This window comes from Malaclemys terrapin, chromosome 22 (genome assembly GCF_027887155.1).
Source record: "Malaclemys terrapin pileata isolate rMalTer1 chromosome 22, rMalTer1.hap1, whole genome shotgun sequence".
NCBI lineage: Eukaryota > Metazoa > Chordata > Testudines > Emydidae > Malaclemys > Malaclemys terrapin.
The window spans coordinates 16,548,063-16,572,573 of record NC_071526.1 but is presented as its reverse complement, the minus strand read 5'-3'; the positions used below and the strand labels follow the sequence as shown (position 1 = coordinate 16,572,573).

At 45.2% G+C, this 24,511-nt stretch overlaps 1 protein-coding gene across 2 annotated transcripts in view; it reads left to right on the top strand.

Annotated features, from left to right (window-relative positions):
• KIAA0319L (KIAA0319 like) overlaps window positions 1-24,511 on the top strand; it is a 54,547-nt gene that overhangs the window by 21,740 nt on the left and 8,296 nt on the right. The window contains exons 3-17 of one of the 2 annotated variants that reach the window (XM_054011552.1): window positions 270-994; window positions 6,259-6,553; window positions 9,942-10,043; window positions 11,818-11,915; window positions 13,102-13,189; window positions 15,128-15,220; window positions 16,707-16,839; window positions 17,976-18,204; window positions 18,700-18,823; window positions 19,118-19,250; window positions 20,260-20,408; window positions 21,768-21,919; window positions 22,149-22,287; window positions 23,256-23,415; window positions 23,604-23,746. In XM_054011552.1, coding sequence (XP_053867527.1) covers window positions 270-994; window positions 6,259-6,553; window positions 9,942-10,043; window positions 11,818-11,915; window positions 13,102-13,189; window positions 15,128-15,220; window positions 16,707-16,839; window positions 17,976-18,204; window positions 18,700-18,823; window positions 19,118-19,250; window positions 20,260-20,408; window positions 21,768-21,919; window positions 22,149-22,287; window positions 23,256-23,415; window positions 23,604-23,746 — 2,763 coding nt within the window. The remainder of the gene's footprint in view (window positions 1-269; window positions 995-6,258; window positions 6,554-9,941; window positions 10,044-11,817; window positions 11,916-13,101; window positions 13,190-15,127; window positions 15,221-16,706; window positions 16,840-17,975; window positions 18,205-18,699; window positions 18,824-19,117; window positions 19,251-20,259; window positions 20,409-21,767; window positions 21,920-22,148; window positions 22,288-23,255; window positions 23,416-23,603; window positions 23,747-24,511) is intronic. The other variant, XM_054011553.1, reaches the window with a different exon arrangement.

Here is a 24,511-nt window from a genome sequence, read left to right as displayed (position 1 = left end):
GGAATTTAACCTCATGATGACCCTATGAATTGAGGAAGTTGCCATTTGGATTTAGAGAGGGAAACTGAGGCACAGAGATGAAGTGACTTGCCTAAGGTCATATGCAGTCAGTAGAGCAAGTTCTAGAACCCAGGAGTCCTGCCTTCTGGTTTCTTGCTCTGACCCCACTCCTGTACTCAGCACTTCCAAAGAGTATTCAAAGGATTAACTGTTAGTCACTTTACAGCATTTTGAATTGTCTTTTCTTTTCCACTCTGCCTCCTTCCCAGATGCAAACTGGAATAGAGCCGTGTGCCAGCCAGAGAAGATCCTGTTTGGTGGCTATTTGAGATCATGGAGAGATCACCAGCTACAGCTTGTGGAGGGATTTCACACTGCCCAGTCATGTCAGACTGCTTGCTGCCAGAGCCCCAGCTGTGATGCCTTTTGGCTGTTGGAAAAGATGTGTATCCAGGTGAACTGCATGATTCCCCATCGGTGTCAGGCAAGCAGGACTGACTCCTCAGATTCCATTTTGGTGTTTCTAAAGAAATCGAAAACTACAGAGCACTCCTTAAGCTCTCAACGTGACGGCGAGGTGGAGACTCTGCTTCACAAGTTGTTGGATTGGTGCACGCCAGTCCAAGCCAAAAAGAGACTGCGAAGGTCCTTCCGGGAGCTGTTGACACAAAAACAGCACTTGGCAAATGTCCGGAGGGGCTTGCTGAAAAGGGATATAACAGATCTCCCCACCAGGGGGAATGTTGAAAATCTGCCAGCCAGTACCTTGGACAGCGCATCTAAGAGCAGCTTGAGTAATATTAGTCTAAAGGATAACTCGGAACCTAGGCCTTCATTGAGTGAGGTGTATGTTCCCAGTGACCATGCAACTCAAGAGAAAACTTCACTGCAAAATGGAACGGACTCAAGAGAACAGAAAAACAAAAGCCCTGCTTCTCCTGAGAGCCATAGTGTGAGTGGACTGAGTGATCCAGCTGGTAGCGGCTCTCTAGGGGTAAGTGTATGGAACGAAATGGGGACGTGAATGGACTGTCTGTTGCTAGTGTCAATCTTAACTTTCATCAGTTGAGCATCCTTCTGGTTGTCATTTATTATGCAGGCTTCATATTAAGAGCACTTAGAAGGCACTTCAGAAATGTGCTTTCAGCCTCTTTGCAGGGAGACGAGGCAGTAGTTTGACTCTGAATTGGGGTAGGATTTGATTTGATTTCATTAGCCCTTTGGCTCTTGGAAAAAAGATGACGGGCAGACTGCTTCCTGTCCCGTATACTACGCACCATAAAAGTAAGAGGTAAGGAGGAGAGATGTCTGGTGGGTGTGAAGTAACCAGCAAAAGGCAGGGGAGTGCACGGGTGTTGGAGTCAGTTACCCATAATATGTCTGGTTTACCCACAAAATAAATTAAGTAGCTCTCTATAAGCAGAGTGTTGAATTCTGGAGCAATTCAGCATATTACTCTACAGACCTAGACTATTTTGTCATGTATCTTCAGATCAGCTTTGCTCTGTAACTGATCTGAAGTCGTAATTTTTATTTTTGTTTTAAGACTCATTCATACTCTGAAGTCCATAAGGGTTTGCATTAGCAGTGGATAAATGAGGATCATTTGGGCTTCTATTCCAAAAAAAAAAAAAGGAAGTCAGTAGAGTATTTCCAGATGTCTGATCTAAACAGAAATAGATGTGTTTGAAATACTAGGTGCTCTTTGTTATATGTGCAAAGGGTCTGATCATAGGCATTGTAGAGTCCCTAATAGGAGTGGTGTTGCAGAGTGAATCATACGTTAGGAAGCTACGTTGCTTGAATATCTCCTGTCCTATTTCAAGGATTTGGGATTATTGCAGTGGGCTCCTTTCTCCTGTAGTTACATTCTGGCTTTGGAAAATTAAGAGAATCTGTTCCACTCCAGCTATGCAAATCTTATGGTGCTAGGTAGTGCTGTGATTGTTATCAGCCACCAGCTTGCAGAGCAGGATGTGGAGTGGAGCCAAAGGACACCACTGAGAATTCCAGAGCCAGGTGTGTGTGAAACAACATTGTGGTTTAACTTTGCATTTGCAAAGGTTTGATCTCCCAGAACCTCATGCTACTTAAGAGTGACTCATGAGTTTCCCTTTGTTGTCTCTCTCTCCTGCAATATTGCAGTATTTCTGGTCTGCCTGAAACCTTTCTTTCATCTAGCATTTCATAAGAGATTGAGACTTAAACAGTGATCTCATTCTCCCATTCCATATGCACCTGACTTCTGGGGAGACTTCACTACAGCTGACCTTAAACTTTTCTTGCCTCTCAGGCCTTGTCTACACTGGCAAGTTTCTGTATACACTGCCAAGCCACTTAGTGCGCAGAAACTGCGCACTTGCAACGCTGTAAAAAAACACCCCTATGAGAGGCGTACAGCTTTCTGTGCTTGGGCTACAGTGCTGTGGTGCCAATGTAGCCACCCTGGTTGATTACAGCGCTGCAATTGGCCTCTGGGAGGTGTCCCACAATGCCTGTTCTCGCCTCCCTGGTCATCGGTTTGAACTCTACCGCCCTGCCCTCAGGTAACCAACCAGGAGCCCCACACCATAAATTCTTTGGGAATTTTGAAAGTCCCCTTCCTGTTTGCTCAGTGACACATGCAGTGGTCTCGGCGCGTCTTTCCAGGTGGCCATGCCTGCTCCATGTACCAGGCGATCTCCCGCTTGGAGCATTGCTGAGCTCTGGATCTCATCAGCATCTGGGGAGAGGAGGCTGTGCAGTCCCAGCTGCGCTCCGGCAATAGGAATTATGATACCTATGGACAGATGTTACGATGCATGACAGAAAGGAGCCATGACCAGGAGCACTTCTCTGCCCCGGAGGAGGCTAGCCAGTGTCGGAGCGTGGCAAAATGCAAACAGGAGACGAGGCCCCTAGTAAGTGACTTTGATTTTGGGACTCACTGAAGCGAGTTGTTGGGGGCAGGAGGGTTGCAGAAAGTAGGCTTCTGTCTGTATGATGCACGTACCACCACATGCCTAGTCTGAGCGGCGGAACAGAGTGTTGATTGACTCCCTCACTTCACGGGAATCTGCCTCAGATCTCCATAAAATTCTCATGGAGATACTGGGCAATCCGCTGCCACAGGTTCTTTGGCAGAGCTGGTTTGTTTCTTGCCCCATTAAGGGTAACTTTCACGCACCACTCTGCCATCACTGGGAGGGGGACCATTGCTGCACACAGGCGAGTCGCATAAGGGCCAGGGCAGAAGCCAGTCTTGGAGAAGACCCTCCCTTGATTCCCTGCTCACCCTCAGCAGCGAGATATCTTCCATAATGAACACAGCCTGTGGAAAATGTGGGGACAGTAATGATTATAAGGCCCCACCCCCAATGCTTGCTCTCCCCAAGAGAGCCCAGTGTACAGTAGGGTCCTGGAACACTGATTTCCCCTGCCCCTGCAGTTACTCACCATTTTGGGGGGTCTTGTGGCTCATGTGTGTTTGCCTGGGGTAAGCCAGTTAGTGACAGGTCTTTGAATAGTGGCTGTGTTTTAAATCACTGAATCAGTGGTCTGTGTGTTGCAAACAATACTGCTTCTGTAAAATGTTGCATTTTGGCTTCACACATATGACCTTGGGGGCCCAGCCTCTCTCTCTGTTATCGCCGGCTGAACAGCTGTGCAGAATTAGAAAGCGGCCATGAAGAACTAAACAAGACTTTCTGCATGATGTCATGATGCACGCCGCGGACGAAAAACAAGAATTGAAGGAGTGGCGAGACAGCGAGAAGAGGGACCAAAAGGAGAATGCAGCGCGCCAGAGCGAAGCCACGGAACGACTCTTAAAGATTATGGAGCGCCAAGCAGACACATTCCAGGCCCTACTAGCACTGCAAACTGAGCAGTTGCGTGCCAGCCCTCCCCGAAAGCCGCTGTCACAAAACTCTTTCCCATGCACTCCCCAGACACTGCCAACACGCTCTGATCAACCTCCTGACTCCAGTCTATACCTGCTTCATTCCATCCTGCCCCATCACAGTCCAGCCCTGTGGACTCCCAGTACCCAGCTCTCTGCAGTTTAGCCCTGCTGAAGTACAGTACCCGCTGCACTGTACTCCAAAGGACAAGGTTGCATATGATATCTGGACATACACAAATCTTCCCGGGATCCCATCTCCTACTGGGACCCTCCCTTCCCCCGTTACCGTGCTGATGTGCTTTTTTGTTTCTCTCTCTCTCTCCTCCGGTTGTTGTTTATTAATAAAATAATTGTTTTGGTTTGAAAGCAAACAGAGCCCTGCAAAGCAACAGGCAATTTTCTTAAACCTGTTGTTGAACCGCTCCTTGTTGCTGTCAAGGTTCTCCATGTATGGCTTCATAAGCCACGGCATTAAAGGGTAGGCAGGGTCTTCCAGGATCACAATGGGCATTTCGACTTCCCCTACCGTGATCTTCTGGTCCGGGAAGAAAGTCCCTGCTTCCAGCTTCCTGAACAGGCCAGTGTTCCGAAAGATGTGTGCGTCATGCATCTTTCCAGACCAGCCTGCGTTAATGTCTGTGAAATGCCCACGGTGATCCACAAGTGCCTGGAGAACCATCAGAAATACCCCTTCCGATTAATGTACTAGGTGGTCTGGTGCCAGAATTGCAATATGCGTGCCATCTATCACTCTCTCCTCCCCCCCCCCCCCCCCCCCCCCCGCCGCAGTTAGGGAAGCCTATTTGTGCATGTTAACAGAAGCTCCTGCTGGCCATGTTCAGACTGTTAATGAGGACTGCTACAGAGTAGCATGTCCCAAGATTTGCCTGCTTCTTTAGTGCAAAGAATCTATAGCTTCACCAAAGCACGAGAGCCCAGTAACTGGTAAGAAAGTGGAGAGAATCCTCCTTTGCACGTAATATTAATAGTGCTTTATCCTTGTATCTTCTGTCAATGGCGCTGAAAGTACTTTAAACACATGAACAAATATAGTTCTTCACCCTTGCATTGAGGGAGAGGACACGGAGACAGAGCAGGTACAAGTGACGTACTCAACACTGCAAGGAGAGAGTGTTTTGCAGAAAAGCCTGAACCACAAGGCCAAGCTTCCTCCCCCGGTATTAGCATTGGCTGGCTGTTTCGGTGTGTATGTTCAAGGGCTTCGATTTTACCAGTGGTGTTAAAATGTTCTGTAGTCTAATCTAACTACTAGGACATGTGGCAATGCACTTCTGCAGCATCCATTGCCCAGACTGAATGCCAGTGACGTGGTATGAAAGTCATGAGTGCCTTTCTTTGATTTGATCTTTTGACCCAACTGTACCAGTAGAGTCGGTGATGGGGTAATTCAGTTACAAAACCGGTTCCAAATCAAAGATGGAGAAGTGCTGCATTTAAGTGTTCAGCAGATATTATTGAAACAGCATTTGCTCAACAAAATATGCTATGCTGATGTACTCTACAGATAAACCCAGTTAAAGTTGAAATGTCCAGGAGTTACCCTGCAGGCTACTAACAAAAGTGGAGCTAGATGCTGTAGAAGGAATTTCTGATGAAAGAAAGGAAATTGTGTTTGTCTGCTTTGATTATTTGTAATAAACTGACTCATGCTGCATGGTATGCAGAGGAGTGATGTGTATACCCTTTCTGATCCCCTTCCCCAAATAGTTTGTGTCGTGACATACACTCATATAGCTGTCGGAGTGCCGGTCATTCAAGGCACGGGTTGTCTCTTTTAGGGGCAATCTAAAATCAATAACTCCCTGCTGCAGTGAGGGATTCTTAAATCAAAAAGATGCCGGTAGAATTCTCCTCCTTCATACCTGCCCACATCACAGCTTCAGAAATAGGACTATGTGACTGACAAATTACCAGAGGGAAATCTGGTTCCCTGCTTTAGTGTCTTTGGCGTGCTCTGCTTATTGAAGTATTGCAGGCACCCCAGCATCTTCTATGGAGCCTGACATAGCCCCTTATATGCTGCCATAGCTGAAGTATTTAGATCTAAGGGGACTGAGCGGTATGCAGCTGAGCTGGAAACAACCTAGCTGTTCTGGAGAAAGAGCCGGGGGGAAGTGCAGGGTGGGCAAAAACAGATAGTAGCCGTGTTGGAAGAAAGGAGAGGGAGCTTCAAAGCTTCCTATCAATAGGAGAATAAGTATGGGGGGCTTCGTTCCTCCCTAATTTTAGGAGGAACGAGTGACTATCTTGTTGACATTTGATGCTGTGCAGAACTGAGGGGAATCTGGGGTCAGTTTGAGTTTAAAAACTAAATTGGCATCCAGTTTCAGACTGAGACGTTCTCTTCTTTCCAGGCTCATGCAGGAACATCCACGTCAGAACTCCCGGTGCTGGCTACGTTCTCCAGCCCCATAGCACTGGGTTTGACTGCCACTGGCAAAGCTGAGAAACTCAAGCAGTCAAACAACACTTCCGTCCAGCCTCTTTCCTTAGAGGAGATTCTCCCTACGACCAGTGCTCTGCTGGGGAAAAACACGATGAAGATGCAGACCGTTACCGCTGTGCCCACTGGTGTTCCCACCAATGACAGCGTTACCACAGTCCAGGCTATCCCTGCCACATCATCAAGCACCCCTACACCAGTGCCAGGTGAGTGTGTACTCCGCAGCACCTTCCAAAACCAGAATATCCCATTGAGAGACTGATGAGACATTAAAGCACAGTAAAGCCACCACCGTGGGACAGTACCTGAATACAGTTTCTCCAAGAGAGTATTGAGGGGGCCTCTTCCAATACGTATGTCGGTTGGGGCCTTTGGCCCATCCTGGGGGTCCTGGCATGGGGGCTGGGATGGGTCCCATACCATAAACCAGGGGTCAGCAACCTTTCAGAAGTGGTGTGCCGAGTCTTCATTTATTCACTCTAATTTAAGGTTTTGCGTTCCAGTAATACATTTTAATGTTTTTAGAAGGTCTCTTTCTATAAGTTTATAATATAGAACTAAACTATTGTCGTATGTAAAGTAAATAAGGTTTTTAAAAAGTTTAAGAAGCTTCATTTAAAATTAAATGAAACTCCAGAGTCCCCTGGACCGGTGGCCAGGACCCGGACAGTGTGAGTGCCACTGAAAATCAGCTCATGTGCCACAGGTTGCCTATCTCTGCCATAAACCATCCTGTGGGCTTCTGGTATAGGCCCATGACAGTCCCTGTACACCCCACTGGGGCTCCTGGCAGAGACCCTGAAGCTGTGGGATGGGATCCTGTATTTGGAATTGCAAATCTCTATATGTCTAATGAAGCTGTTCTCCAAGCTCAGAAGGAGAGATAACGTCTCCGGTACTGTAATGGGATTAGAGATCTGACACAAGATGTAGTGGCATGAAACCTTGTTTCAGCAACTATCTACAGTACTCTGCCCTCCACCAAGCTGAGTGAAAATCTCTCATTTTATTTTGTAAGGTGGTTGCCTATAATGGGGTGTGACCCCCCCCCCCCCCCCCCGGAAATGTCAATGTATAGTTCAGTCACGCAGAAACAGTACGCTTGGCCATTAGCCATGTCTCACTCTGCCGCAGAGTGTCATGTTTCTATTCACACCGGTGTTCCTAAAGGTGATCATTACAGAATGTGTAAAATAACAAAAGAACCACGAACAACACTAGGATAAACCAAACTTCACTCACTAGCTGCTTCTGTGAGGATCTGTGCATACACGCAAGGCACTGGGTGTTGCTCACCTAGTGTGACTAGCTGCACTATAACAAAATTTACTAAATTCAGTTCTTGGAAAGCCCCAAAGCTGAATTCTTGTAAATTTAGGGTATATTTTGCCCCTGAAAATGGAACAGATGGCTCAGTGGAAAGGAAATGCTGTGTACTTCGACACTTGGCAGAAAGCCAATCGGCTATCTGAACTAACCAGTTTGCCAGTCTTTTTTTAATAAATTCCTCCCTCCACTAGTGTTAGAATTTATATATTAATAAATGTCTTAAAAGTGACCTTCATAGGCAAACATTTGGCTAGCGTCTCACTGCTCCTCTATGAAGTATAAAGAAGACCTGAAAAGTTATTTTCAAAAAAGGATTGGAGGTTTTATCTAATTGTTTTTTTCTGTTAGAAATCCAGATCTCTTTTTCCCTTGGGACACTCTGTGTGATTGGAGCACTAGTAGAATTATAACGTCTCAAGAGGTTTAGTAATTGAGAGGGGAAGGAAGTTTTAATCACTCTTCTAAAACTTCTGTTCTTGTTTTCTTTGGTTAACTAATAAACAGATGGGAGTTTAAATATTCAGCCTCCCTAACTTTTTAAAATAGCTCCCAGTATACCTCTCTGAGATCCCAATAAGGTCTCGGGGAAGACAGACTTCTTATTTTTCTTAATGTTTTTTCTCACTCCCCCGCCCCTCCGGATTTAAAAAAAAAAAATGGGGAGAGCAAAAAATACTCTGAGAAAAGCAATTGCCTTTCCAGGTCTTTGTACATAGTAAAGAACCAGAAAAGGCCAAAAATCCCGTTTTCCTCTACCTTTATCAAGTCACCTTTAAGAACAAAATTAGTCATCTCTTTTCATCTCTCTATACATCTCTAAATTAGCTGTTACCACTCAAGAAAGAGATCTTGGAGTCACTGTGGATAGTTCTCTGAAAACATCCACTCAATGTGCAGCGGCAGTCAAAAAAGCAAACAGAATGTTGGGAATCATTATCTATCCCTTTCTATCATATTGCCTCTCTATAAATCCATGATACGCCTACATCTTGAATTCTGCATGCAGACGTGGTTGCCCCATCTCAAAAACGATATATTGGAATTGGAAAAGGTTTAGAAAAGGGAAACAAATATTATTAGGGGTATGGAATGGCTGCCATATGAGGAGTGATTAATAAGACTCTGACTTTTCAGCTTGGAAGAGAGACGACTAAGGAGGGATATGATAGAGGTCTATAAAATCATGACGTGTTGAGAAAGTAAATAAGGAAGTGTTATTTACTCCTTCTCATAACACATGAACTAGGCGGTCACCAAATGAAATTAATAGGCAGCAGGTTTAAAACAAAAGGAAGTATTTTTTCACACAATGCACAGTCAACCTGTGGAACTCCTTGCCAGAGGATGTTGTGAAGACCAAGACTATAACAGGGTTCAAAAAAGAACTAGTTCATGGAGGATAGGCCCATCAATGGCTATTAGCCAGGATGGTCAGGGATGGAGTCCCTAGCCTCTGTTTGCCAGTAGCTGGGAATGGGTGACAGGATGAATCACTTGATGATTACCTGTTCTGTTCATTCTCTCTGGGGCACCTGGCATTGGCCCCTGTTGGAAGACCGGATACTGGGATAGATGGACCTTTGGTCTGATTCAGTATGGCCGTTGTTAAGAGTCCGCATTGGAAAGAAATGGAAAAGAAATACTACTGATCTTTTCTTCCTGATTAGGAAATGAGAGGAAAAATCAAAGTAAGTGGCACACCCTTGTATTTAGGGTTAGAACAGCATGAAAGCGGAAAGTGTGCAGCTTGTATTACAAAATCTGTTAGCCTCCAAGAAGCTTTTATTTTTTTCAGCTAAGAATACCTTGAATTCTTCATATATTTGTAAAGATCTGAAATTGCAGTTTAATAAATAGCAGCTCTAGTCTTCCCCCTTCCATACAAGAGCAGCTGGGTTCTTTCTTGAAAACCTATCTGCTGAGTCCTTCTCATCCCTGCCAGACCGGGTTGAATAGAGGCCTCTGTACAGGGCAAGAGGGTCCCATTTCAGCTCTTCAGAAACGCAGCAGAAGTTACACAGTCTCTCCAAAGAGAGGGAGGTAACTGAATAATTCTAGGCTTCCCTCACAATTGTGAAGCCCCATTAGTGTTTTTCCATTCCGTATTAGACAGAAACCCGAAACGACACTGAGTGATGGGACGTTAGCAAAATACAGCCATTTCGTAGCTGGCTTTTATTCCACAAGCTCAGAAGCCAAAGTTCTCTTTATGTATGTAATTTTTTTGCTGTTCCTTTTAACACTGTAATTCTCCCTCCCTCACAGTTACGAAGGAGCTGGTAGTTTCTGCAGGAAACAATGTCCAAGTGACCCTGCCAAAAAATGAAGTTCAGTTAAATGCATTTGTCCTACCTGAACCACCAACGGGTAAGACTTCACTGGGAGCTCTAAACGCACGGGATGATGAAGTGACAAACAAGAGATAAGTGCCTTGTTATATAGGGAAAATCTTGAAAGTCTCTCGCATCCAAATGTAGTCCTTCTCTCCAGTTCACATGGCAGTATGGGCTGGGTCAGAAATGAGGAGCCGAATGCAGTATGTTCTGCTGAGACTTGTTTTTGCTCAGCAGAAATGAGGACATTCTTCTTTCTCATGAATGTGTGACCATTGTTTTAAAGAACTGCTGTGCAGGCTAGGAAAACCGGATTTCAGATTAATATTTTCCCCCTTCAGAGGACAACGTGGTTGTCAACTTTTGCTGATTGACACACAAATATGCCTGTCACAATTTTCTCTTGTAGCCATACAGACTTAGGAACAAATAGCTGAGCCAAGCCTTAGGAGTAATTCAGTGAAGTGACAGGGTTTTTGTCGTTTAAAAGAATGAGAAGGCAAGAAGCCACGTCTCATTTTCAGCTTAAGGTCTGATGTACTGATCAGGAATTTTTAATACGGGTCAGCAATTTACCCCGTGGGCAATGAAGATATTTTACTTGTCTGGACTGAGTTTTTGTTGTCCTGGGCTGCGAGACTGTAGGCCTTCCCCTAGCTGACTGCTGACATTACAGAAAACTCTGGAAAACAGTTAATCCAGAGAGTATTTTGCTGTTCACTGGGATGGAAGTTTGCACAGAAACGGAATCTTGCTTTCCTCAGAACTCGTTCTCCACTAAACTGAAGTCCTAAGTCTCTGACGACATAACTTTTACAGAACTCTACTGTGACATTGCATTACAGATAAGAGACGTGCTCCTTGAACTCAGCTGTTCTTGTTTATTTTCCCCACCTGAAATACAAACATCCTTTGTCCTAATAATAATAATAATAATTAATACTTTGCGCATACATATTGTGCTTCAGCTGAGAGTCTGAAAGTTCTACCTAAAGGTGATGAAGTTTCATCTCCATTTTACAGGGGAGTTAGCTGAGGCACAGAAAAATACAATTTGACCATGGTCTCTCAGTGAGTCCCTTGTCCTAACCATTAGACCTTGCTGCCTCCTATAATAGCAAGGGGCAGAAATACAAACACTACAAGTGTGTAGTCCCCAGAGAGATCAGGTTTGGGAGCCATTGTAACTTCAAAGTTTTCCATGAGGAGTTAGTGGGTTTTCAGTGCCAGCTGATGACATGTGCAGTTAGGAATTGTACCAGCTTGTAGCAACTGACTACTGATTTGCTGGACAAGGCTTTGGCTTTTAGGGATTGCTACGCTGAGAAGGGGGAAACTGAGAAACCAAAAAGCTGGAGAGTCTGTTCAGTTGTGTGTTGGACCTAAGAAATGCAAATTCTTCAGAGCTTGCTTGTGATATGCTCATTTCTAGCCCTACCCACAATGACAGCAGGGAACCTGGAAGCAGAAATAGAGAGGGACTTTGTGCGACATGTGAAATGGAAAATGTTTCTTGTTTATGATGCCAAGGGTGAAATTTTCAGACAGGTGCCTACAAGATTTGAGAGCAATAAGTCTCTCTCCTTCCCTAGTACTCTGGAGTTGTGATCATTCTAAGCCTTCTTAACCCCTTAAAGAGGTGTGAGGTATCGCTAGCTCCCAGAATGAGTGTGGTGTTGAAGTGCAGACCAGCACTTCCCCATAGTGCAGCCGCAGGGACTGATGGGAATCTGAGCACCTGCTCTTGTCTCTTTTTTTTTTTAAATGCTCCTTTAATTGTGTGGTCTCTGAAATTCTCCTTTCTTTAGGAACCAGCTACACCTATGACTGGGGGCTGATTACTCACCCAAAAGACTACAGTGGAGAGATGGAAGGCAAACACTCCCAGACCCTCAAGTTATCTAAGGTGAAGCTCTGATTCATCCTGCTGTGTGTCATGCAGGGTGACTCTCTAGCAGAGAAGGCAGAGACCTTGTCTGCCACCAAGGACTTGCATGCTATTTCAGAATGAATAGGAAATTGCATGACAGGCAGGCTGCTGGTGTTTCAGCCAAAGACTTTTAGATAAATGTTTTATAAAGAGCTGAATGTAGTGCAGTAAAACCTGGGATGAAGAATGGACAGACTTAAGAGCCTCACCACTGTCTACGAGCAGCATGTAAAACCCTAAAATGGCAGCTAACAATAACATTCAAGAGAACGCCTTGATTGCTTTTCCCCTGAAGCTGGTCTGTGGTTAGATTATTTTTAAAGCTCCCTTTTACACACTTCCCCCATCTTGCCAGGATTTGGGGTGCTGCACAGTTGTTATTCATGACACTAGCTCCCTGGCCTTTGCTTTTAAGGTGTTTTTATAGTAGATTGAAAGGATCAGTCTTTTCCACAGAGATGTGGGGAATTTTTAACAAGAGGGTTAGTTTAAACAGTGCGTGAAAATGTAACACGTCTTTTACTGGGAGATTCCTGTGAGAAACATCCATTCTGCTCCAACACTGCACTCAGAAAGACCAGAGCTTTAGCCATAGCAGCATGCAGGGTCCCTCCCCGTCTCTCAGCCCCACAGTTGCCATCCAGCATATAACCTCAGCATTCAACCATCTCTGCTCCACACATGCCAGCAATTCCAGACTTTTGGGGGTTTAGAGAAGTGAAGGGACCCTTGGCTGAGCCGTATTATGGGCAAAATCCATTTGTCCATGAAGGCTGAGTGGAGGAGATCCTCTGTGAACTTTTTCTCTCTTCTTAAACAGGCCCTGTGTTTTGGCCAGGAGACCTGGACTGAGCTCTGTAATGCCTCTTCTGTTGGTCATCAGGTGTTGCTAGAAAATCTAGCCTGGCTGACAGCCCTATATCATCAGTAGCAATGGGAAATATCAGCCTTTTAATTTATGATGGAGTTGTTGAGACGAAAGATGCCTCAGGTTGCCTTGCAGTAGAAACCCTCCACTTTGCATGTATGGATCAGAACAGAGTTTCCTCTGCTCTGCTGCTAACAGTGTGTCAGGATGCAAGATGGTAGTCTGACCTCTTAATGGCTCCTGACGGATTGTCACTGCCTTGAAGTTATGTAACTTCTTCCATTTCCTTTCCAGCTCACCGTTGGTCTGTATGAATTCAAAGTGATAGTTGATGGGGGAAAAGCACATGGGGAAGGTTACGTGAATGTGACAGTGAACCCAAGTAAGTTCAGTGGCTGGATGGTGTCCCTACAAGTTTAATTCAGCAGCTGCATTATGGTATTTTGTTTGCTGGGCTTGGTTTTGGCTTAATATAGTAAGAAGTGTGTGTGTGTGTGTGTGTGTGTGTGTGTGAAAAATTACTTTCTGAAATGAAAAACGACCTCCTGTATACTTAGCTATGCTATACTGAGTGCAAACCTATTGAAAACAAATATCCTACGATGAAAGTACTGGAGTACTGCTGCAGAAATACTTAGCAAACTCATGCTCCTGGGAAAAGCACCACTCCAACAGAGACTAGTTGCACCAAGAGAAAACCCTAGGGCAGCAGGGATGGGAGATGAAGGGAAGCTTGTGCTTTGAAGCTCCTTGGATTTTTCCCTTTATAGTAATAAGTATCAGCCCTATCTGCAGTCAGTTTAAATCAAATCTCATTCTAGGCGGCAGGATGCTTTACAAAGATTTGTTTTTGCAGCGGGCTTATGTTGTGTATACAGTAAACTCTGAAATATCAATTTCCAGATAAAGGGACTGCTTACGGGGGGGGCGGTGGGAAGTGGAGGGATGTTAGGTTGGGCTTCTGCAGATCAGAGTTTTGAACTCCCTGACCCATTCTTGCAAGTGCATTGAACATTCGATGTCTCCCTTGTTTGTACAAGAGAACCTTTTCTGGAGCTTCTGAAGACCTTTTTTCCTTGAGCTTTGTAAGAAAAAGCAGCATTCTCACCTTCCCAAAAATGTGCAAGAGGGGAGATTTCGGGTTTTAAATATTATTGGATGTCTCCTTAGACCAGGGATTCTCAACCTTTTTCTTCCTCCCCCAAACATGCTATAAAAACTCCACGGCCCACCTGTGCCACAGTAGCGGCTTTTCTGCACATGTGTTCTCCCACTGGTTTTTGAGTATTTTGATTCCTGATGTCAGATTTGTGTCTGGTAGCGTAGGGTCTGAGGAGAGAGTCTACATAACCAGACAAGCCTGATGTTAGGGTGCCAATGCCTGAGATGATGGGGCGTCCAGGATATCCAGGTTTATGGATCTTGGGTAGCAAATAGAATACCCCTGGTCGGGGTTCTAGGCATGTGTCTGTACAGATTTGTTCCTGTGCTTTGTCAGGGAGTTTTTTTAGCAGATGGTGTAGTTTCTTTAGGTAATCCTCAGTGGGATCAGAGGATAATGGCCTGTAGAATGTGGTGTTAGAGAGCTGTCTAGCAGCCTCCTGGTCATATTCCAATTTATTCATGATGACGACAGCACCTCCTTTGTCATTGCCTTAGACTACATATTTGCTCAGGTCAATTTGAGTGTAAACAATGAACCTGTAGCTCGCCTAGCAGATTGGTTAAATTGCTCCTTTTTCAGAGTAGTGGCTGAACTCATCTGAGTGATCGCAGGTGCCTGCCTGTTAGAACACATCACAATCTGAATGCCTGATGCCCTAGAGGTGACAGTGACAAGATGGTATCATCATCCCTATGTGAGCACTGGCTTGATGTCATAGTCTGCTTGTTCCCTTCTTTATTTTAGAACCCTCCACCTGTAGCACAACGCCTCAGGTTGATGTGTAACTAATTGGATAGTGCCGTGTCCAATCCCAAGGAAGATCAGGGCTGGGAGCTGTAATCATTGCAGGGTTATCACAGACCTGTTGTTGTTAACAGCAATCTAGGGGAGTGACCTTGCCTCGCAACTGTACTTTGGACCTCTCTTCTCTTGGTCTTTCTGAGGCTGGACCATAGAGGCAATTGTAGCCGCAAACTGAGCGGACTGGGCATAGGGTTGCAAAGAGTGGAGGGAATGTGCTGCATGTATTACTTTAGCAACCCCTGGTGGACAATCTGGACAGTTTTGCAGAGTTCCTTGGCTTATGTTTGTACCATTGATCTGCCTGTAAACAACATTGTCACAGCGCTGTTGTTGTTGTTGTTGATGTTGCAGAGCCTCGTGTGAATCAGCCTCCTGTGGCTATTGTGTCACCACAATCCCAAGAGATTTCACTGCCGACCACCTCTACTGTCATCGATGGCAGCCGTGAGTACCCTAATCACATGTCATCCAGCGAGCTGAGGCTGCCTGGCCACCCTGGCAATGATCAGACTCTGTGTCACATTAAGATGGAATAGATGTGACCCTTTGTGCCACCTTTCTGTGGAAAGAACCAGTTCATAACCTGGGGACTTGGATAACTCATCCTAATTATTTTTTACGCTTTCCCTATAATTCCTGTTAGCTTGTGGCAAGGACAGCACAGCTACTGGTCTTTATTGCCGATTTCTCTCTCCATTCTGCACACACCAGCTTACATACAAGGTCCCCCTCCTGGGGGCACGTGCCCCGGTGAATCCCCTGAAACAGGAAGACCCAGAAGAGTTACAGCCCAACTAGATTTGCTGGTTTCGACTAAAGTACAAAGAATCAAATGAGTCTATTCAAAATTGGTGGTCTTGTGTGTTAAGCTGCAAGCATATCAATTAACCAGCAAAAGATCTATTGATTTTGTTGTTGTTGTTTGTCGTTGTTGAAGCTCTGCCAAGCTTTTCTTTTAAACTGGTTCAGTTTTGTCTCATTGTCTGCCCAAAACCAGTATCTTTTTCCTGGGAAAAATGGGATGTGTGTGTCTGCAAAAAAACGGTGTACGGCAGGGGTGGGCAAACTTTTTGGGCTGAGGGCCGCATCTGGGAGGGGAAATTGTATGCAGGGCCAGGGTTGGGGTGTGGGAGGGGGTCCAGTGTGCAGGAAGGGGCTCAGGGTAAGGGATTTGGGCAGATGAGGGGTGTGGAGTGTATGAGGGGGCTCAGGGAAGGGGGTTGGGGTGCAGGAGGGGTGCAGGGTGTACGAGGGGGCTCAGGGCAGGGAGTTGGGGGGCAGGGTGCAGGCGGGGTTCGGGCTCCGGCCCGGCGCCGCTTACCTAAAGCGGCTCTGGGGTGACAGCAGTGTGCACTGGTGCCAGGGCAGGCTCCCTGCATGCCTGCCCTGGCCCCGGCCCCGGCCCAGCGCTGCTCCAGGAAGTGCTGCAGCCCCTGGGGGAGGGCGGGGCGGAGGGATCCGCATGCACTATCCTTGCCGCGCCTCCAGGTACCTCCCCCAAAGCTCCCATTGGCCGTGGTTCCCCGTTCCCGGCCAATGGGAGCTGCAGGGGGGGCGGTGCCTGGAGGCAACACATGAGCCCTCTGTCCACTCTTCTTCCCCACCCCCCACCCAGGGGCCACAGGGAAGTGGTGCCGGCCGCTTCTCAGAGCGGCACGGGGCCTGTGGTGCCACGGGGGGCAATCCCGCGGGCTGGATCCAAACCCCTGAGGGGCCGGATCCGGCCCGCAGGCTGTAGTTTGCCCACCCCCGGTGTATGGCATACACAATTTGACCAAACCAGCATAATAGAGAGAGATCTGCGGCTAGGGACTGGGACAAGAAGTTCCACTCTCCAAACTTATGTGTAAAGAACAAATTAAAGCTCTTTATTTGAAATGTGGCTTCATAAAACCAGATTCCTAATGCATATTTTTTTTAATTGAATTAGAAAGCACTGATGATTATAAAATTGTCAGTTTCCATTGGGAAGAATTGAAGGGGCCGCTGCGGGAGGAGAAGGTATCGACTGACACTGCCATATTGAAACTGACCAACTTAGTACCTGGGAATTACACATTCAGGTAAGTTTTGCATATAGCAGTTCATTAGTCCAGGTTCCATGTGAATCTCTTTAGTTTTATACCTGATTACATCAGTCTGGGTTGCAAAAGATAGCAGAACAAATCCTGTTTTGTGGTTTTTCCCTCTCTTGTTCCAGGAACTTTCTGGTCAGTTGCTAATGGAAGTTTATACTATGTTTCACTTGAGTAAAGATTAAAAAATAACTGGCTGACTTTTTTTTTTTTTTTTAACTTGTAGAATCAATATAAGACAAATGGCAGAAAAAGGAGAATTTAGTATAACAGAGATACGAAAATGTCTTTCAAAATACCAAAAATAGATTATTCTACATTCAGGAGGAAATTGATTGTTTAAATATTCTACTCTCTACATGTAATGTGTTCATCACCAGTGAAATTGTTTTTAGAATTAAGTATTTATACAAGTCTCTGGATAGTTACGTAGCATTTGATTTTATTTTGACATCTGCTTGGAAAAAGGAGGGTATATTTATCTCCTCTGATCTGTAGTTTGCTGTGGTGTCAGTGCTAAACACAGCAATGAATCTAATTAAATGACATATGATATAACTCATACGCACATGAACAGGACAATACCTTTTATATACAGCGGTGTAATGTGTGTTACCTGGTACAAACTGGGGTTGAAGGTTTAGTAGAAGACCGTCTCACTTTGAGCCTTTTTTCTCCTTAAGAAGGAATGCTGTCACCACAGGATTAATGATGGGGTGTAGTGATAGATACCTGAAATGAACATACGCTTTTAAAACTGGCAGGAGCTCTGGATTTTCAGTACAATGGGTGTGACTTTAACAGGGAGTTGGAAAAATCTTGTTGCATGGGGATTTCTTTGCATTTGTAACTAGCTGATAGATATTAGGAAGGTGGTGGATTTGGTTGTGGAATGCCTTGCTCTGCCCTTATAACTACACAAGTTTTTGTGATACTCATTTTGCAAGTGCACAGTTGACTTAAACTGTGTTTTCCCCCCGCCCCCCAAGGGCAAACACTTCAATCCCATACCAAGGTAATTCTAGATTTCTAACCCTTCAGTTAAATTCAGACTGTTTCATCCCTTTGCATTTGAGCTCTTCGCTCATAGCCCTAACCTTTCCGTTTTCGTTTTTGGTCTTTAGCCTAACAGTTGTGGATTCAGATGGTGCCAGCAACTCTACCACTGCCAGCTTGACTGTGAATAAAGAAGTGGATTATCCTCCAGTGGCAAACGCAGGCCCAAACCAAGTGATCACTCTTCCCCAAAACTCTATCACCTTGTACGGGAACCAGAGCACTGATGATCATAGCATTGTCAGCTACGAATGGTTACTCAGCCCCAGTAGCAAAGGAAAGGTGATGGAGATGCAGGTAAGTGGAGGTTTCCCACTAATACCCTACATGATGCTTATCCATTGTGCTGTGATGTTTGCTAGTAGCCATCTAAAGGTCTAGCTTGTATGCAGAAATGTGTCTCATAATCTGTGCAAGCCTATGTGTTGATTAGGTTTAAACATTTATTAATATTTAAATACATTTTAAGATCACGTCCGGTTCGGTGATTGAATTAACAGCCAAGTTTAGCCTAAATCAAGTCTTCCCCGTTTCCTCTTGGTATGTCGCTCTACTACTCTCCCATCGTGCTCTGAGGTGTTGAGGTTATGTTCACTTATAAGTTGGACACTACATATCCTTGGACACTACGTATCTGTTTGATGCCATGCATACCTATGCCCCATATATGTGATTAATTATAATAAGCAGCCAGTTTCTACCCAGGATAGTTAGTACTGGTTCTGGCCCTTCATATCTCTGATCCCTTCAGTGTAAGGAGTCATCATAATGCATTAACTTGCTTTCTCAAAGGGTGTGAGGACACCAATATTACAGCTCTCTGCAATGCAAGAAGGTGATTACACCTACCAGCTAACGGTGACTGATTCTGCAGGCCACCAGTCCACCGCTGAGGTCACAGTGATCGTGCAGCCTGGTAAGTTCCCCTTATTACTAAGCTGTGCTGTTGCAAGGCATGGCAGGCAAGATTGCTGTTGCTACCTCTCACCTCTACCAACATACTTCTGATTTGACTGTCACTTCCCCACCACTGTGTGCTGCACTTTCTCCCAGTGTAAGATGGGGATGATACTAGCTATCCAGCTATCTTGTCTGAGACGTCTATTCAACTGGGTATTTATGGGGAAACAATCCTAAACTTTGCCTCACAGAACAAGCAGCATGTTTAATTCCATCTCCTCTTCTTTTGTTATTCACAATCCTTTGCCAGAGAATAATAAGCCCCCCAAAGCAGATGCTGGCCCAGATAAAGAACTCACCCTCCCTGTGGACAGCACCACTCTAGATGGCAGCAAGAGCTCAGACGACCAGAAAATAGTCGCCTTCCTCTGGGAAAAAACACGGTCGGTATCACATCCCAGAGCCTTCTGCTGGGAGTATCTGTGCCTTTAAACTGTAGTTTAAAAAAAATACCGGGGTCAAAATCTTGGTCCCATTGAATGCAGTGGGAGTTTTGCCAATCACTACAGGGGAACCAGGATTTGGCTATTAATTGGAGGAGAACCCCAATATAGCCCTTGCTGGAGCCCTAAGCATAAATAACATATGAGCCAAAGGACTCCAGCAAGGCCTGCGCCCAGTTTTGTTTAAGCGTTGGAAATATCCTGGCCTTAGCGTTAAACTCTTTCAGCCCGATTCTCATTTATACTACGGTTCTGGTAGTGTAAAGGGACCTCACCCACTTCAAAAAGCCCCTTTACACCGACAGTGTCAGTGAGAATCTGGGATAACAGAAGTTCCTTTTTATTTTAAATGGGGTCCTCTTGCAACACAAGCGTGAGCAGAGATAGCATTTCTTCTCCTGCAGCCCTGTTAATTTTGACCATTGTGTCAGGCTTCCCCTAAGAGGCGCCGATTACTTTTTGGAATTTAGGGCGAAGCCTATGGACAACTTTTAAATGTATAACTTGGTTTTGCGTTAGCCCAACAATGCAAGCTGTGTGCTAAGTTTCTACTGTAAAAAGAGCTGTAATTGCTATAATATTTTCATTGTTGTTGCTCATTGTGCAATTACCATGAAGCTGTTTTTTCTAGCAGTCCTCTGCATTCAGTAAATACTAATAAAGCACTTTTGGCCTAGGGAGTGTTTGGCACAACATTTAATTTGCACTAGACCCCCACAGACTGTGCAGAATATACTGTATGTAGGATTTACCCATTTTAGTGTCTTATTGCCTGAGTTTGGAAGAAATAAATTTTCTTTATATGCTCGGGTAGCTTGTCTCCTTCTGAGGAGCAGGGATATTACCTGGTAACTACACTTACTGTTATTAGTTTAACTCCGCTGTTCATTGGCATGAGACCCGATCCCAGGTCCATGGGCACACACTAATGCTCTTTTGTTTTGGCTAGGGGCCCGGATGGTGTAAAACTGGAGAATGCCAACAGCAGCATTGCTACTGTAACTGGGCTTCAGGTTGGAACATACGAATTCACACTGACTGTCAAAGATGAAAGGAGCTTGCAAAGCCAGAGCTCAGTTAATGTCATTGTCAAAGAAGGTGTGTCCAGTTGTACTCAGAAGTGAACTGTAACATCAGAAGAGAGACCTGTGCAATCACTGAGAGCAATCAGTGAAGACCACTGCCCACTGTGCAGCTGTGGTTTAAAAAAAAAAAAAAAAAGGGGGGGGGGGGCAAACAAAGTGCCTAAGGAACGGGATGGAGAATAATACAGGAAGTGTTCTAACGTCATTATACAAAGCAGTGGTTTGCCCTCACCTGGCATACCATAGGCAGCACTGGTTACCCCATCTCAGAAAGGATATTGGAGTTGGAAGGGATTCAGAGAAGGGCAAGAACTTTTTTTGTTCTCTTTGTACAGCACCTAGCACAGTGGAGTCCTGGTCCATCTTAGGCACTATGATAATACAAAGAAATGAAAATAGTAAGAAGAAAAGCTTAGGGGCCTTGAAAAACTCTCATTTGAAGAGATTGAAAAACATGGGAGTGTTTAGTTTAGAGAGGACTATCAGGGGGCATGATACAAGCCTATAAAATAACGAATGGCCTAGAGGAAGGGGGAGCAGGAACTTTTGTTCTCCCTGTCTCCTAATACAAGAATGAGGGGACTTCAACTGAAATGGAAAAGGACTCGAATTCAAGCCTGATAAAATATTTTTTCACACAAGGCATAATGAGACTGTGGAATTCATTGGCACAGGATGTCATTGAGGCCAAAAACTTTAGTAAGAGTCCGAGGGATTTATACAGATAACAAGAATATCCCATTAAAATAGTTAATGCTATAATGAGAGGTTTGGAAGGGTAATGAAATCTCATGCTTGGTCTTAAGCCAGTCTCTACCTGTTAGGGGTTAGGATGAGACCTTTGTGGGGCAGATTGTCACCTGCCTACTGGGGGGTTTCCAGTACCTTCCTCTTAAGCATCTGGTGCTGGAACCTGTCTGAGACAGGATACTGCACTAAATGGACCATGGGTCTGATCCAGTCTTGTAATTCCTGTTCCTGTAAATCAATATCCGTTTCTGTTGCTACTACTTAACAGAATTCACTTCCACAAGACATAGTATCTTGTTCCGAATTTGGCCAGGACCTTGCGGTTAACACTTATTCTTACAAAAATCGCTATGGGATCATTAATATGAGCATAGTCAGGAACTCCTGTGTGTCATCTGAGCAGCACAGTGCCCCCTCCCAGCACCATACTGGGGTACAGATTCAAATCCGACTGAAGGAAGAACAAACTGCACTGAATCCTGCAGTATCTGGGTGAACCCCCATTTAAGCCTGGGTCCAGCGAGACCCTGCAAGTTATGGATGCCTGGATTACAGCATAGCTCCTGATGCTATACTTAAGTGCTAACAAATTCTTGTAACAATTTTTCATCTACTTGTTTAGAGATGAACAAGCCACCAGTGGCAAAGATTGCTGGGAATGTTGTCGTCACCCTGCCTACCAACACAGCAGCCCTGGATGGGTCCAAATCCTGGGATGATAAGGGAATTGTCAGCTACCTGTGGACCCGGGACGAGGCGAGTCCTGCAGCTGGGGTGAGTGCGGAAAACGTGGTCTCTGTAATGGGAATATGCAGCATTGCACAAGTATGGAAGATGTAGTGAGGTTTAGCTAGACTCTTGGCAAATAGCTCCTGGGAGAGTATAACATTGGTTCCTGCACACTGATTGCTGTGTGGCGTGATCCAGCTCAGTATGTGGTATAGGGGTCAAATCTGCAGCGGCCTTGTTTGTTTCTTAATATTAGTTTTGTTCAAATTCCCAGGAGGTGTTAAATAATTCAGACCACCACCCTGTGCTTTTCCTCTCCAACCTGGTGGAGGGGACATACACGTTCCATCTGAAAGTGACGGATGCCAAAGGAGAGAGTGATGCAGATAGGACCACTGTGGAAGTCAAAGCTGGTGAGTCCTCGTGCTCTTTGCACGATGGAGATTCTTTCTAAACTGGAGTGTCCATGACTGCACCTTTCCCGGCAATGGCAAAAGCAGGTTGCAATACTCAGGATCTTAGTAACAGTGAAGAATTCTATTTGTACCCTGCAACAGAGGGTCCTATGGCACCTTTAAGACTAACAGATGTATTGGAGCATAAGCTTTCGTGGGTGAATGTCCACTTCGTCAGACGCACGCATGTGTCTATATTTGGAATGCGCCAAAATCCATCAAGAGCAGGAAAAGTCTTAACATAAAGTTAGAGGGAGCTGATTAAATGATGTGGAACATTATGCCTGATGAACAGTAGACTCTGGATAAGCTATTGCAACTCAGTCTCTAGTCTGTCGATCTGTAAAATAAGTGTAACTTTCGGGAAGTAGATAATGTGCTACTGCTTTGAGGGGCTCAGATGAAAAGTGATATAGCAATGCAGACTGTACTGATGCCATATACCCAGTTGAATGACATGGGTTGTCTTTTTTAAAAATAAACTCCTATAGCCAGCTTCATTCATTCATTTATATATATATATATATAATATCTCTTGGTGAGCTGAGGCGTTGTATTCAGTTACTTTCTGTAACGTACTGGACATCTGATGGAAAATTCACGGGTCTTCTATGCTCATCCTTCTGAATTTCCTGAGCTCTTGACTCAGCTAGGGAAAGTACAAGTGTCATAAATTGTGGGAGGGAAACAATTGTTTTCCTATAGTCTTTAAAGGTGTTGGTCCATTCTCCATGTGGAGAGCCCCACTGCACAGAGCCTTACTACCTGCCATTATGTATAAAGATCATGTCATCTCTATGATCCCCTCACTATTAGATGCTGCACTTTGTGTCCCAAATAAGTGTTCTAGGGAGGTTCTAAAAATCAAGATTTTTCACCCACGCTGTCATTTGGAAGCCCATGTGCTTGTTCTGTGTTCTTCCTAGATCCAAGGAAAAGCAATCTTGTGGAGATGATACTGGATGTTAATGTCAGCCAGCTGACGGAAAGGCAGAAGGATATGTTAATCCGTCAGATAGGCGTTCTGCTGGGCGTCCTGGACTCGGACATTACCGTACAAAAGATCCAGCCGTACACAGAGCAGAGGTAGGAGCGATGAAGGGGTATTAAAGCAAGATTCACTTTCCAGTGGGAATCAGAATGGATAATGATGGCATGCTGAGATGCTGCTTAAATGTCTGTTTACTCTCTCTTTCTGGAATGTAGGGATGAACAGTTGACATGTAATTGTGGCCAGATTCTCTTGGTAATGTTTTCTCGTGTCTGATTTGCAGCACAAAGATGGTGTTCTTTGTGCAGAACCAACCACCCCATCAGATCTTCAAAGGGCACGATGTAGCATGGACACTCAAAAGTGAACTCCGGAAACAGCAGTCGGACTTCCTCATCTTCCGAGCACTAGAAATTAATACAGTCAGTAAGTAGGAGTAATGGTGGAAGGAGCTAACATCTGTTCCTCTCCCTCTACAGATGCTTGCGGGACCAGGGGGCCTGGCACAGGTTGTTACCCCCTCCCATCACCCCTCCCCCAAGAAAATATTCTAGGTCTAGCTCCAATAGTAAATGAAAGTGTAACCCATTGGGCAGCGAGTGTTCTGTCCCCGCCCGCCCCCACACACGCGCACACCTGTGTCTGCTCCACAGAGCCTATTACAGCTCTCAGCTTGAGAGCTTGGCTCTTTAGCTGAAGTTTGGAGACACTTGTGCTTTTAGATCTGGAGCTGCCAGGTTCAATCCCCAGTGTTGGCCGAGAGGGTGATCATCACAAATGCATCCCCATTCCTACTCCAGGTAAGCTGTGCTGGGAACCTGCCTCTTCCCTTTTGGCCTGTTTATGGGAGAGCACTGCAGCACCACAGGGCAGCTTTGCTCTCTGCTTAACATGCTTGAAAAAGAAGACACGCTTGGCATCCATCTCACTAAAGCCACCTAGGGAGAGGGTTAATTATCCTTAACTTTCTCAGTGGGTCTGGAGAGGCTCAGACACAGCTGATCTGTTTGCAGCTCTAGCTATCTGATCTAGAGAGAAATTTAGCTCAGTTTTCTTAAGAAATGAAAACCAGAAATGAGAAATCAGGTTGGTTTCACAAGCCGATGAGAAAAGGGAAAAAAATACTTATCGGGTGAGTGGATTCAAGTTTGATCCCCATGGGATTGGGCAGCTTGGGAACTATATTATATT